This window comes from Danio aesculapii, chromosome 23, assembly GCF_903798145.1.
Source record: "Danio aesculapii chromosome 23, fDanAes4.1, whole genome shotgun sequence".
Classification (NCBI taxonomy): Eukaryota; Metazoa; Chordata; class Actinopteri; order Cypriniformes; family Danionidae; genus Danio; species Danio aesculapii.
Genome location: NC_079457.1, coordinates 5,544,025 through 5,559,776, shown reverse-complemented (window position 1 = coordinate 5,559,776; position 15,752 = coordinate 5,544,025). Strand labels below are relative to the sequence as shown.

Here is a 15,752-nt window from a genome sequence, read left to right as displayed (position 1 = left end):
AATTCATTAAGCGGTATTCCCCCTTCTAACCAGAAGGAGGTGCTCCTGTCTTCTCGCACAACAGGATCCCATTTCTATGCTTCCTCCGGAACAGTGGATGGCACCACTTACTCACCATCTGCTGTGTGCCACCACTCAAGCTTGATTAGCAACACCTGTGTTTTGCCCAATATAAGTGTGTGTGTTACAAGCTACTGGGTTCAGTCTTGAGCCATTACGGCCTGGTGTTCTCCAGATCGTCTAGAGAAGCTAAGAGACACTTTACTGTTGTGCCTTTTTTGACCATCGTATCTTATTTGTTTTACTTGTTTACTGGAAGCTCGGCTTCAGTCATTTCTGTTGTACTTTGCATTCTGTTTTTTAAGATCATTTGTTTATTTTTTCTGAAACCAAAGCCTCAAGTTCCCTTATTAATCTTCTGCTCTTGGGTTCATCTATAAAGGAGTTTGCAGGAGGAGGGAAAAGCCCCAGCTTTGTGTCCAAGAGACCCGGGTTCAATCCTCACCTAAACTGGCACATTACAAGTCCTCTGATTTGTTGATTGCTATGTAATCCAACACTCTATCTGAATCCACAATATCGATGATTAATAATTAGTTGAAGGTCAGATGAAAAATTAAATATACACCATGGCCACCACAGTTTTATAGTCTTTCATCTAAATGTCCATAGTACCAAAAGTCCTTTTTAGTTGAGCTTAAAACAAATTTCTCAACAGGATTTAAGTCCATATACAGCAGTGAAGCATTTATTCAGTTGAGCATGCAACAATGTTTCTACTATGTACCAGCAGCCACTAACCCAGAGCTTTTCAATTAGTTTGTCATGGGGGCCAGTTCATGAAAAGCATCCCAAATGAGGGGCCGGAGAGATTTGAATTGCAATATGAGTGATGACACAACAGCATATAAAAGCCCATATGTTGTATTTTTGCTCCTTAAGACATCCACGTTGGCTTTTTCTACATTAAAACGTTAATATGTTGTATTTTGAAACTACATAACATCAGTGCATTGTACAAGTAGGCCTTTTTTTCATTCAAACCCATTCATACGTTATGTTTTGAACTGCATAACAATTAGGGAGGATACGATTATAGATTTTGGTTGTATGAATATAGTCTGAAGAATAATCATGGTTTGACGGTTATCACCATTATTATGCATTTATTAAATTCAAAACACTACTAATTTAGAAAATCTGCTTCTATTTTAAAATGTTGCTTATTGCTGCTCAGTAACCAAATACAGCACAAAATATTAATAAAAAAAAACAATAGTCCATTTCACTCTTTGGACATAAAAATAAATTAAAGTTTTTGACTTAAACGCGAGTGATCATTTTACAATGAAAATAAACGACAGAACCATGAATAAATAAAAAAAAATAAAATAAATAAAAATAATATTTGTCTAATGTTAATTTAAGCTATTATATATATATTATTATATAAACTATATATTAGTTATTAGTTATCATCCGCGTTCACACATACATAATCATTTTAATAGTTTGTAATAATTCGTCTAACATATCTTTTGCACTGAAACGCACAACTTCTGATTTCTACTATGTGCACCTGGAGGTCCGCTTAGGAGCCGTGCATGTACCGCTCGCAATATGTGCACGTCTCCATTGGAAATAATGAAGTTGCGTGAAGAAATAACGCAATATGTGAATGGCCTGCTGCTATAGTTGATCCAGTGTGCGTGCGTATTGGATTAACTTTGTTTAGTTGCAGCAGTTTTGTTCTGTGCAACAGAAACGCGGCGTTGAAAAGGCATTACGATTAATTAACTGTAATAAATTAAAGCCCGGTTAATAGTTAAATCGGCTAATCGTTGCAACACTAATAACGATATCAGTGCATTGTGCAAAAGACCTTTTCTACAAACATATCCAAATGTTTTCAGCTGCCCGGTGCCTGCGCCACTCGCTTAATGTCAGGTGACTCATGCTCTGCGCAGCCTTCAACTGCAGCTCGGGCTGTATTGAACAGACGCACGTCACTTCATAATTATAGCGGCTGTTTTTCGACTGAACTAAATGAATTTTTGATGTCTTTGTCGCACTATTTGGAGGGCCGGAACAAATTTACTCGGGGGACGGGTTCTCAGTACATACTTATGCTCTTTTCTACGCCATTTTGTAGTATAAATAGTGTAAGTAAAAACTCTAAACGCTGAAAACTCTAAAAATAATAAGTGCACTTTAATTACCCGGATGATACAGTCATTCAGCTGGTATTATGAAGTGTGGTATGATGGACACTTCACCCACTCAACGACTGCAGGTTTGCTCGCGTAGCGGAAGGGGCGGAGCTATCGGGTGCACATGTTGGATACCTTTATTTATTTTGGATGGTAAAAGCAAAATTCTCCTATTAGCGCCTCCCAATGGTGAATGCGGTTATACTCATGGCAGGTATTATTTGATAGTTTGGTCATTTATTTCTCTGATTTGGCAACCGTCAAACGTCATCAGGGAAACGGTTTGAATTTCCGCTTAGTAAAAAAACATTAGTGCTCCATTTGGGACGACACTACATACATATGCTATGCTGTTGAGTGTATATGTGCATAAGTACATAGTGCGCCATTTGGGACGCAGCTTATCTACCAGTAGCCGCTAAGCCATGCTTTTGCCCCTTGTAACCTATTTCTTCTTCTACTACTCACCCTACTTATTCATTACAATAATGCTCTCTAGCGCCCCCTTGATGATAGAAATGAATAATACTTCACTCACAAACATAACAGGATTGTGACATAATATGTACCATATTTTTTGTTTATTCTATTCATCCACTTTCCATATATTTTGTACTAAATTTGTCAATCCGATAACAAGTGGACGATGCTAAGTACAAGTATGAATGAGGTGTGAAATGTTTTGAATTGGTCCACTTTGACCACTTCGAGAGGTAGACAAAAGCACATTAGATCAGATTGCTTTAACAGTGTGAATGCAAATGTGATTGAATCCGGTTTAATGGCTGCTAAACACAGCCATCTCTCTGCCTATTGATCTCATTCATAAACCAGCTGCTGGATTAAGCTGCCATTGATAATGTTTGTTAATGTCCTGGTGAGGTATAGTTCCTACACCTCCAATACTCATCTCTGCTATGCAACTTTTGTTTTGTTGGTGTCATTTGATGGTTTATGACCTAAACTATGTAGTGGTGATGAAATCAGTAGAGGCATTGATGTATTTTAATGGACAACCTATGAATACCACTATGGCTTGAGGAGAATGCTGTGTGTTAATGTACTTCTCCCCCTCTTTATCTTATCACATTTGGTTTCATAGTGGTTCAGCTGGATTTGAGGGTTGGTATTGCTCAAACTGGAAGAAGAAAAAGTCCTCAGAAAGAATGGCGTCACATTTAAAGGCAGTTTCACAGTGTTTTTAACATACCATGCGTTACAGTTAAGTTTCACTATGCACTGTGTTTTTATTATATTATTTCCATTATTATTCCTAGAAGGTCCTGTTGAGATCAACAGGCGTTTCATTCTACTATCTGTATATTTAAACATGTAACTTAATGTCTAACTTTACCTGCTTCAGGGCTATGAGGTTATTTCTCATAATTAATGATGATAACAACTTTAATGGAGTCAGATTAATCATAACAGAGTCTGATGAATAATTATTTTATACACACTATGACTAAACTGCTTATTGGTTTAGAATAGCAGCATAAGCTTCCAGTCCTACAGTGCACTAATATAATATGATACTCTTTTCACTAAACAAAGTTTGTCATTGATTGTTTTAATCAAATTAGGTACTGTGGGTAGTATTTTGCAAATCCCTATCTGTATGAGTGGGGATGAAGATTGGACTAAAAGGCTTCACAGCACGACCAACTCTTTCTGTCTCCTCCTCCTTCCTTTGTTATAAAGCTCCTGACCCTCTACTGCTGTTGTGTTTGTCCTGAACTCAATCTGTCATCATGTTTGGGGCTCTTGTAAGTTTAGACTTGGCCTCTGTGGGCTTGACTCTGATGATGGGCTTGATTTTTCTGGTTCTGCTTGAGATCTTCAGGATTCATGCTTACAAAAGTCGATTTCCACCTGGTCCAACACCTCTACCTTTTGTGGGAAACTTACCACATTTATTGAGGAACCCAATGGGCTTCAACAGATTAGTAAGTTTTTGCTGTTTTCTCTCATTGTGAAGCTCCGCTGCTGTATTCTGAACAACAAATACATTAACCTTGCTGTAAATGTTCTCCAAACAGTTGTCTCAGTATGGAGAAATAACCACTATGTATCTTGGGAGAAAGCCAGCAATAATCCTCAATACAATCCAGGTGGCTAAGGAAGCCCTGGTTCAGGAAGCTTTTGCTGGAAGGCCACATCTGCCAGTCATAGACTGGACATCTAATGGATGTGGTCAGTTTAAAACCTTATGCACAATAATAAGGTTTAATATATGTTAAAGGTTCTTTATGGAATCAACAATGCCAGCATTTATTTTAAGACTGTACAGTTGAGCAAAATGCAATCACTATGCCAAAGATGTGTAGATATGAAAGTCTGTTTCTCTCTCTCTCTTTTTTTTTTTAGGTATAATTATGGTCACATTTACCAACTCCTGGAAGCAGCAGAGACGGTTTGCTCTGCACACACTTAGAAACTTTGGTCTGGGGAAGAAATCAATAGAAAGTCGCGTGTTAGAGGAAAGCCAATATCTGATGGCTGAAATGCTCAAAGATGAAGGTATGACATGTTCATGTTTTGTTTAAACAGTTTAAGACATTGTGTGAGGCTCCAAACAAGCTCATCTGTGCTCATTAGTAACCTCTGAATTTGACTATTTTACCATTGCTGGGGATTTTAATATTCACATTGATAATCCAGAAATCAATGCTGTAAAAGAACTGATGACTGTTTTGAACACTTTTGATCTGACTCAGCATGTTCAAGGACCCACACACAATCGTGGACACACTCTTGATCTACTTATAACTAAGGGTTTACACATTTCATCAACTGTTGTTAAGGATGTTGCACTATCTGATCATTTCTGTATTTTCTTTGACATATTGATCACTCCAGCTATTAAAGACAGATCTGTCTCTGTCAGAAAGAGATGCATCAATGAGAACACTAATGAGCAGTTTATGAAGGCCATATCGCTAGCACCAAGTATATCTGCAGACTCTGTTGATTCTCTTCTTGATTTGTTTAACTCTAAAGTTAAGAATGTCATAGATGACATTGCTCCTGTTAAAGCCAAGAAGATAACTAGCAGCCAAAGGGGATCTTGGACTAGGTCCCCAAGAATACAAATGACGAAAAGAAAAATGCAGAAAAGCTGAGCGTATGTGGAGAAAGACCAAACTAGTAATCCATTATAATATCTATCAAGACAGTCTTCATGCTTTTAATATGGAACTAAAAACTGCAAAGCAGACTTTCTTTTCAAGCCTTATAAACAGCAACGTAAACAATGCTCGTAAACTCTTTGCAACGATAGAGAAACTCACAACCCCCCCCCCCCCCCCCCCCACCCCAGTCGGATTCCCAGTGAGCTACTCTCTGAAAGCAAATGTAATGAGTTTGCCCATTTCTTTACTGACAAGATCAATAATATCAGAAAGGCAATCAGCTCATCCAATCAGCCAAGTTGTGTCAAAGTCAGACTAGCTCAACCGCAACTTAAGAAATCAGACATTATGTCCAATTTCATGGCAATTAATGGCAAAATCTTAGAAGAGATCGTGCAAATTATGAAAACATCAACATGCAGTCTTGACACACTCCCCACATCATTCTTTAAAACGGTGTTTACCTGTTTAGAAATGGATCTTCTAAAAGTGGTAAATGCTTCACTTCTCTCAGGGATTTTTCCTAACTCACTTAACTGCAGTTGTTAAACCCCTCTTGAAGAAGAGCAACCTGGATAACACCATATTGAGCAATTACAGGCCCATCTCAAATCTCCCTTTCATTGGCAAAATCATTGAAAAAGTTGTTTTTAACCAGGTTAACAAGTTCTTAAACTTCAAGGGGTGTTTAGACAATTATCAATCTGGTTTCAGACCACATCACAGTACAGAGAGCGCCCTTATAAAGATAATCAATGATATCCGCCTAAATACAGATTCAGGCAAACTAACAGTGCTGGTACTGCTCGATCTCAGTGCCGCATTTGACACTGTCGATCACAGCATACTTCTGGATAGGCTGGAAAACTGGGTTGGGCTGTCTGGGACGGTCCTCAAATGGTTCAGATCTTACCTTGAAGGAAGAGGTTACCATGTCAGTATAGGTGACCATAGGTCGAGGTGGACACCCATGACATGTGGAGTCCCACAAGGCTCGATTCTGGCACCACTCCTGTTCAACCTTTATATGTTCCCTCTGAGCCAAATAATGAGAGAACCAAATCCCCTATCACAGCTATGCTGATGACACTCAGATCTACCTAGCCTTACTGCCTAATGACTACAGCCCCATTGACACCCTCTGCCAATGCATTGATGAAGTTAACAGTTGGATGTGCCAACTTTCTTCAGTTAAACAAAGAGAAAAGTGAAGTCATTGCGTTTGGGAACAGAGATGAGGTTCTCAAGGTGAATGCGTACCTTGGCTCTAAGGGTCAAACAACAAAAAATAAGGTCAAAAAACTTGGTGTGACTCTGGAGTCAGATCTGAGTTTTAATAGTCATATCAAAGCAGTCAGTAAATCAGCATACTATCATCTCAAAAACATTGCAAGAATTAGATGCTTTGTTTCCAGTGAAGACTTAGAGAAACTTGTTCATGCCTTTATCAGCAGCAGGGTGGATTACTGTAACGGCCTCCTCACTGGACTTCCCAAAAAGACAGTCAGACAGTTGCAGCTCATCCAGAACGCTGCTGCCAGGATTCTGACCAGAACCAGGAAATCAGAGCACATCACACCTGTCCTCAGGTCTTTACACTGGCTCCCAGTTACATTCAGAATAGATTTTAAAGTATTATTACTGCTCTATAAATCACTAAATGGCCTAGGACCTCAATACATTACAGGTATGCTCACTGAATACAAACCTAACAGATCACTCAGATCTTTAGGATCAAATAGATTAGAAATCCCAAGAGTTCAGTCAAAGCAGGGTGAATCGGCTTTCAGCTACTACACCCTCGCTGCTGGAATCAGCTTCTAGAAATGATCAGATGTGCTCCAACATTAGGCACGTTCAAATCCAGACTGAAAACACATCTGTTTAGCTGTGCCTTTACTGAATGAGCACTGTGCTACGTCCGACAGATCGAACTACTATGTTTTTCTCTTCTTTTTAATTCTTTTATAACACATTTTATAAGCTTTTATTTTATTTTATTTTTATTTTTACCATTTCTATTATTTGTGTTTATTTCTCTTATACGTGTTTCTTTTATTTCTGTTTATGTAAAGCACTTTGAATTGCCACTGTGTATGAAATGTGCTATATAAATAAACTTGCCTTGCCTTGCCTTTTAAATATCAAACAGAAACCAATGACTCTCTCTGAAACATTTGTGACAAGAATATGTTGTAGGATATCAAAAGCTTCATGCTTATTTTTGCATGTTACAATTGTCACAAATAGTTTTAAATGTATGTTTCATCTTTCTTTGCAGGCAAGCCAGTGAATCCCCATCATGCCCTACAGAATGCTGTTTCCAACATTTTCTGCTCCATCATGTTCGGAGATCGCTTCGACTACGATAACAAACGCTTAAAATACCTTCTGAAAATGCTGAATGAAAACATGATGCTCACAGGATCAGCTATAGGACATGTATGATCAAATTCTTAATTTATGACTTTGTCTTATACAGTATATATGCACCTGACATATTCATCCTCATGTAGTGTTGTAACTTATTCATTATTTGCCTCTTTGGCAAGCTGTATATCTAGACAGAATTTAAATACCTTACACATCCCTACTAAAACATTGTAGTGTGACCTGCACTCCCTGCATTGCCATATATTTCACAGTATGTGTTAAGTTTGTCTTTTTTTGTAAAAATTAACTTTATATGGAGAAGAAAGTGCACATGTGGAATACAACAGGCCTGTTAGCTCATAATGCTTTATCTGTCTTAGATTTTCAACTTGGCCCCCTTCATCAAGCATTTCCCTGGTCCACACCAGAAGATCAAGCAGAACTCCAATGAGTTATATGGTTTCATTGGGGATGAAGTTGAAGAACACAGAAGAACTCTGGATCCAGGCAGTCCACGAGACTTCATTGATGCCTATCTGCTGGAGATCGAGAAAGTGAGATTATGAAAGGATTCTCATATGTATTAATTTAGTTGTAGTTACAATAAACTGACAGCTTTCTTCTATCTGAAACAGCAAAAGTCCAACAAAGACTCCACATTTCATGAAGATAACCTGATTGGTTCAGCAATTGACTTGTTTTTTGCTGGAACCGACAGCACCGCAACCAGTATCAGATGGGGACTGCTCTTCTTGATTCAAAACCCAGATATACAAGGTACTAAAGTAAAACATCAACTGCAGTAATGACTGAATTCTGTTTATGTTTTCTGCTGAAATTGTACTTTAGGTTTCACCACTACTCTGAACCTTTAGCTTAGATGTGTGGTGATTATACAATTTAGCTTATCTGCTGATTTAGACCAGCATCTTAATAAAATGTTTCCTCTATGTTAGAAGAACGTATTCAGAACATTCTCTTTTAGGTTCTATTTAAGTTGTTAAATATGGGAACTTTAGGAGAACATTTGTATTTTCTGGGTCCTAAATGTTTTTCCCTTAACCATTTGTCGCACGACACAGAGAGATGTCATGAGGAGATTGTTCAAGTTCTGGGTTACGACCGCTTGCCCAGCATGGATGACCGTGACAGACTACCATACACACATGCCACTGTTCATGAGATTCAGAGATGTGCAAAAACTGTACCTTTAGGTGTGTTTCATGAAACGATTCAGCCCACAAAACTACGTGGATTCGACATTCCTCAGGTAATGAATGGAGCTTAAGTGAGTGGATGAAGCTAATGGATTGTAAAAATGGAAATATGCCCTGGCTTTTCATATTCAAGTTGTTCTTATCAACGCAAATCAGTTCTTTTATTGAATCAGTTGATTCAAAATTTTCATCTGAATGATTTGAACAGAGTATGATAAAGATTAAGATTTAGGCATTTTGAATGTATAAAGATTTTATACAGTTACTGTGGCACTAAATTGGTCTCCATAATAATTATCATTAAAGATATGATTCACACATGCAAATACAGCTTATATATTTCAGGCTCCAGGTTATATTACATCACAAAAATCAAAAGAAGAAACTACCATATAATTTCTTTCATGCATTTATTTAATTATGTTAATCTTTTTTTCTCATACAGGGAACTATGATCATGACAAACTTGGCTGCAATTTTCAGCAGTAAGGATCACTGGAAGCATCCTGACACATTCAACCCAGAGAATTTCCTGGATGAGAACGGACACTTCAGCAAGCCGGAGTCGTACATTCCATTTTCCCTGGGTGAGTCGGGTGTTTGTGATATTATAATGATAAATGTATCATTTGCTGAAGTGTTTTATTGACCAAACATGACGTGAAAACCTGTATGTGTGTTTGCGGGTTACAAAACCTCTGTTTAAATGACTATCAAACGAGTCATAGCACACACACATCCCATGTCTAATCCAAAAACACCTTTTAAAGACATGCGTTTGACACTGGTGTGTATTTAGAATTTGCTGTGTGTATAGTGTTTGATACATCTCCGCTGCTTGTCGTAATGTTCCTTAAGTAAGGCCCCATTTACACTAATACGTTTTAGTTTTAAAACGGCGTTTTAGAATGAAAACGATCCGCGTCCACGCTGAAAACGCACATCACGTGACCACACACACTCTCTGGCATGCACTGCAGCATGCTTTGAGCATATGAGAGCTGTGCATGTCGCACGGTTCATCAAGGATCTACCGCTGGATCTAATCTCACTATATTTGTTAAACGCGATATTTTATTCATCTTTCAATTCAATTCACCTTTATTTGTATAGCGCTTATACAATGTAGATTGTGTCAAAGCAGCTTCACATAAAAGGTCACAGTAAATAGGAACAGTGTAGTTCAGTTTTTAGTGTTTAAGTTCAGTTCAGTTTAGCTCAGTTCAGTGTGGTTTAATAATCACTACTGAGAGTCCAAATATTGAAGAGCAAATCCAACGATGCGCAGCTCTACAGATCCCGAACCATGCAAGCCAGTGGCGACAGCGGAGAGGGAAAAAAGCTTCACTAAATGGCGAAAGTGAAGAAAAAAAACCTTGAGAGCTAGATTATTTAAAGCTTTATATGTAAGAAGCAATATTTTAAATTCAATACGAAACTTAACAGGCAGCCAGTGTACGGAGGATAAAATTGGGGTGATGTGATCAAATTTTCTAGACCTGGTAAGAACTCTGGCAGCTGCATTTTGTACTAATTGAAGTTTGTTAATAGAGGATGCTGGGCAGCCAGCAAACAGTGCATTACAGTAATCCAGCCTAGAAGTCATAAAAGCATGGACTAGCTTTTCTGCATCTGAGATGGATAGCATACTTCGTAACTTAGCGATATTTCTCAGATGAAAGAAAGCAGTTTTTGTGACATGGGATATATGATTTTTAAAAGTTAAATTGCTGTCTAATATGACACCCAGATCTTTTATAGTAGAGCTAACGCTAACTTTGTATCCCTCTAATTGCAGGTCGAGTTGTGAGATCAGCTGTGTACAGGATTTAGGCCCAATAAGTAATAATTCTGTTTTGTCTGAGTTTAAGAGAAGATAATTGTTGGTCATCCAGTCTTTAACATCTTTAATACACTCGGTTAGCTTGGACAGTTAAGACATCTCGTCAGGTTTAGTTGAAATATATAATTGAGTATCATCTGCATAGCAGTGAAAGCTGATCCCATGTCTTCTAATAATGTCTCCCAGGGGTAGCATGTATATTGTAAACAGCAAAGGGCCTAAAACTGATCCTTGAGGCACCCCGTATTTTACTGGGCTGATTTGTGAAGGCTGTCCATTAATATTCACAAACTGGTAACGGTCAGATAAGTATGACTTAAACCATTGTAGGGCCTGTCCCTGGACACCTGTAGACTTTAAGCGATTAATGAGGATACCATGGTCAAATGCCACACTAAGATCGAGTAGAACTAATAGCGAGATGCACCCTTGGTCAGCAGCTAAGAGTAAATCGTTGGTTATTTTCACTAATGCAGTTTCTGTATTGTGATGAGCTCTGAAACCTGACTGAAACACTTCAAAAACATTGTTCGTCTGCAGAAAGGAGCATAATTGAGCAGAAACAACTTTTTCTAGTATTTTAGATATAAATCTTGTCTATATCTAATGACATATTCCCTGAATTTGGTCTTTTGAATCTATTACTTGTTCTCAGGTAAAGTGTTTTGGCTGAGCGCAAAGATAAGTTAGGTTAATATATTAATTAATGTAACCGCGGACACTGATTCTGCATATTGACTGATTACTTGTCTTTATTTCCTGTATTGTATAAACTTATTATTGTACGTTATACTTTTATAATGGCCATTATTGATTATTAAAACTGATATTCAGCGAAAGAGAGGGTATGTTTCGTATTTTCAATAAATTAAAGGAGGCAGGTCTGTTATAGGCTCTGTTTTGTTATAAATATGCATGAAGATGACGGTCATATAAATATGCAGCTACACGACGCCTCAACATTTTTGGTGTCTGTTAAATTGCTGATATCAAAATAAAAATAGGCAGTTCCTTATATCATGTTTTCATTTATTGTTAAGAAAGTAAAACAGCGTAGCCAGGGTGATGTGAATGAGGGTATAAAGTACACTGTTCCCTTTGAAGATTTACCCGATGTGAACTTGTGAAGTCTGAACTTAAAAGGAAAGGATGCAAGACTGAGCTGTGTGTAGGCTACCTAATATTAAGGAAAAAGGCCTATGGCTCGTTTCCACTGACTGGTACGGTACGGTTCGGGTCGGTACGGGTCACCTTTATCAGGCTTGCGTTTCCACTAACAAGGGTACCCTTTTGGTGGGCGTGGTGTATGACAGAAAGTTTCAGTCGACGTCATTCTCGCTCGAGGGAATGTCTACAATAAAGCTGTAGGGGTCACTTACATATCATATGAAAAACACTTCTCACAAAACAGATGCTTTATACACATAAATACTTGTGTAGAAATGTTTATTACTAACTTTTCAATGAACATGAGTTGATTATAACTGCAGATCAATGACAGTGCGAAACAGAATACTGTAACGTTTGTAATTATATTAAATAACTAAATAAATGAACATATATATAAACACATACAGCCCCTTACAGTCTCCGATATGTTACCAACTACAGAAGAACTACATATAGCAGATATTTCGTCAGTATTTAGGTTCAAAACAACACAAATTATAGCCTACAGTCAGTGTAAACCTCTTGTCTGTGTCTGTAAGCTTCAGCAGCACATGTAGCCTCTGTTAGAGAGTAATTCCGTCATTCCCGGTTCATGTTAGTCCAAAAGGTGAAGATAATAAGTTATACATGGCATTTTGTTCATGTTTGCAGAGAAATAATGTGCTTTTTTTTCCGGCTTCTCCTTTGTTTCTTCACGCTTCACTCTCGCGTTTGTCAGTGTCTGACAGGATCGGGTTTCAAAAGCATGTCAATAATCAAGCGCAGGTTATTATCATCAGCTCAAGAAGTTTGTTATTTCAGATATAATGTTAGACGCGCGCGAGCGCTAGCAAGAAAGAGAAACCGCTCGCGCCTCAGACTGGCTCGTAAAAAACTACAGGGCACAGGGTAAATCTGCTCTTCTTCTTGGCTTTGTGGCTGTTCATCAAGATGACAACAAGGTTTGTTTGAGCCCGGATCGACCATGGCTCGTTATTATATGTATTTATAATTCCGCTAAAATCTCTTGCTGTGTATTTCAAACATGGCGGCTTTTTTGTTTTCATTCTGGCTTGTTGCGTAAGCGAATGACGAATCTCTGTAAACCAATAGCGTTCAGCTGCGCGTGTGGCTCCGCCTTTTGGTACCCTTTCTCGTGCTTGGTACCCTTTCAAAAGGGTGCCGAAAAAGTGGTACGGTACGGTTCGGTACGCATTTTGACAGTGGAAACGGCCATAAAAGCGTACCAAACCGTACCGTACCACTCAGTGGAAACGGGCCTCTAATCAGAATGTATACAGCAGCGCCTCCGTTTTCAGATGTCTCCATTTCCCCCCATCTACACTGAGACAGAGCAGCAGCATTTTTGAATGAAAATGTTTTTTAGCACTCGTAGTGTGGACGGATGGCGTAACCGTAGCAAAACTTATGCAGTTCAAAACTAAAACGTATTAGTGTAAACAGGGCCTAAATCTACACTTCGCTGAAAAAGCTTAAACTCTTGAGGGGCAGCAACAACACTACCGTGAATACAGCCCTGCATGGGCCTTAAATATAAGCCCTAGGCCGGCCCTGGCCTGAGATGCACAGGCTGTAGCCCTGCCCTTGTCCAACAGCTTATCAAAATTTTTGGCTTGAGCCTGTTTTTTCCCGTCCAACAGCTTCTACTGTTACAGCCATTAAACTAGACCAGATTTGTATTCAATAGAAAGTATCAAAGATTTCCGCATTTGGTGTTTACATGGAAGCAATAATGGTGGCTTTTTCAAAAACTTGCACTTAGAGACCCCTTTTCTATAATACATTTAGTTGTGAAAACAGGAAAATGCATTAAAAGTTTACAGTGTTTTGACTAAAGCTTTGTCTTGCTAAATGCCTCCTAAAGCACAGGCAGTAGTCGCTGGATTGATCTGTGTGTTTGTTTTTTTAGGGCTGAGGGCCTGTCTGGGTGAATCACTGGTGAGGACGGAGCTCTTCCTGTTCGCCACTGTTCTCCTACAGAGGATTCATTTCTCTTGGCCGCCTGATGCAAAGCCCATAGACATGGATGGCATTGTGGGTATAGTCCGCTATCCTCAAACTTTTAGCATCATCTGCTGCAGTAGAGACACCAAAAAGTGACTCGAAACACATCAAGCCATCACATACAAGGGAAATAACAGTAACACCACAGCCGTTGAGACACAGAAGAGCACTTTGGCTCATCTAAATCATGTATTATTCACAGTTCTCAGGTAACTCTGATAAATGTTCAAGAAATGTTAAGACCTATTAAGTACAGCTGTATTTTAGTCTTCATGCAGTCAAAATTTAATTAGTTTTTGGGCAATGTTTTGACTTTATTTTAATTGTTTTATTATTAATGCTGTACTGTAATGATCTTTCATCAAATAAAGAATTCCATTCAAATGTAAAGTCATTTTTTTTAAAGACTCTGGCCTGCCATTTCATTGTTTTTAGCTTCAAATACCCATTTTGCATGAAAATCACTGGCTAATTGTCTGCTAAATGCAAGGAAAAGTATATTTTCTGAAGGCGCTACTTATAAACATCTGCATCTAAAAGAGTCTGTTTTTATATTGAGAAATAATTTTTGATTTTATCTATTAACTATAATAAAGAGCCCCTATTATGTTTTTTTTTTTTTTTTTTTGAAAATCACCTTCTATGCAGTGTGTAACACAGCCAGAAGTGAAATATCCAGCTAAAGCTTAAATCTGAAAGTGCACCGTGTTTAAAACTATTGATTCATCTATAAAAGAGTCGACTCATAATGGTTCAAATGAATCATCTTAGTAAAGAATCTTTAGCCATGTCGGCGTGACGTTGATCCGTAACTCAAGCCCCGCCCATTTGTTGCACGCATAGACCCGAGAAACTTGAAACCCCCGGCCACAAACACTATAGAAAAAAAAACAAGACAAACACTAGCAGATCCCGGATGAATCATGTCGCGAAGACGTGTGCTCTGAAGTGTGAGGGGAAAGTTAGTGTTATTTTCCCGACCCAAAGATGAGGCTGTGAAGAGTCAGTGGTTGAGGTTTATTTTTGCAGAAATACCTCAGCATTTTGATGACCCTTTGATGCAGTCAATCTATTATCGTCATTGTGCGCCTGCATGCTGCAGTGCGTGGCTTTTTCAGCCAAGGCTATCGTGCACCGTGTGTAGGCTAGTTTATGGAGACTACAGTGAGAAAGGCTAGAAGGATGACTACGCAGATGAGACATGGGAAGACGGCGAATTAACATGACTGATGCTGTCCTGTTTACATGCTTATAAGAGACATTTTGCTCGATCGGATCACAGGTAAACAAGAGAGACACATTCCAGTTCAAAAATATGCCGTTTAAATGCTTATGGTTAAAAGGCTTTTGTCCAATTCCTATCATACTGCACAGGATTTCTCTGATCTTTCAATCTAATACCGCGAAAATTAATTTGTGTTATTATTACTTTTTAAATTTACTATATGATTTTACATATAGGCATTTTAATCTTCAATTTTTTTTAACAAATGATTTACAACAATAAAAGTAACTTTACTGGGCAATTTGTGAATAAAACATAATGCAAAGGATCCTGAATTTATAATAAAAGATCATGTGCATGTTTTGTAGGTTGTAGTCACGCCTGTGTAAGTAGCTTTAAGAATAGAATAAATGTATTAACAGAATTAATGTTTAACCAATAAATAAAATATCCACAATACCCTCGAAAAACCCCACAAAAATAACGGCTTATGTGCGAGAGCTGCTAATGAAAAAAAAATTATTCGTTTTTTTTTTTTGATGACCTGCTTACATCATCTTTTAAAAGTGACTTGTATCC

The 15,752-nt window shown here is 38.2% G+C and overlaps 1 protein-coding gene across 1 annotated transcript; it reads left to right on the top strand.

The window, feature by feature from the left end:
• The first annotated feature begins 3,948 nt into the window (after positions 1-3,948).
• On the top strand, positions 3,949-14,082 carry LOC130217212 (cytochrome P450 2B1-like). The gene is made up of 9 exons (XM_056449278.1): positions 3,949-4,156; positions 4,250-4,403; positions 4,578-4,730; positions 7,623-7,783; positions 8,095-8,268; positions 8,350-8,491; positions 8,797-8,984; positions 9,377-9,518; positions 13,854-14,082. The coding sequence occupies exons 1-9, from the start codon at positions 3,962-3,964 to the stop codon at positions 14,042-14,044; spliced, it is 1,500 nt and encodes a 499-aa protein (XP_056305253.1). The 5' UTR covers positions 3,949-3,961; the 3' UTR covers positions 14,045-14,082.
• The last annotated feature ends 1,670 nt before the right edge of the window (positions 14,083-15,752 follow it).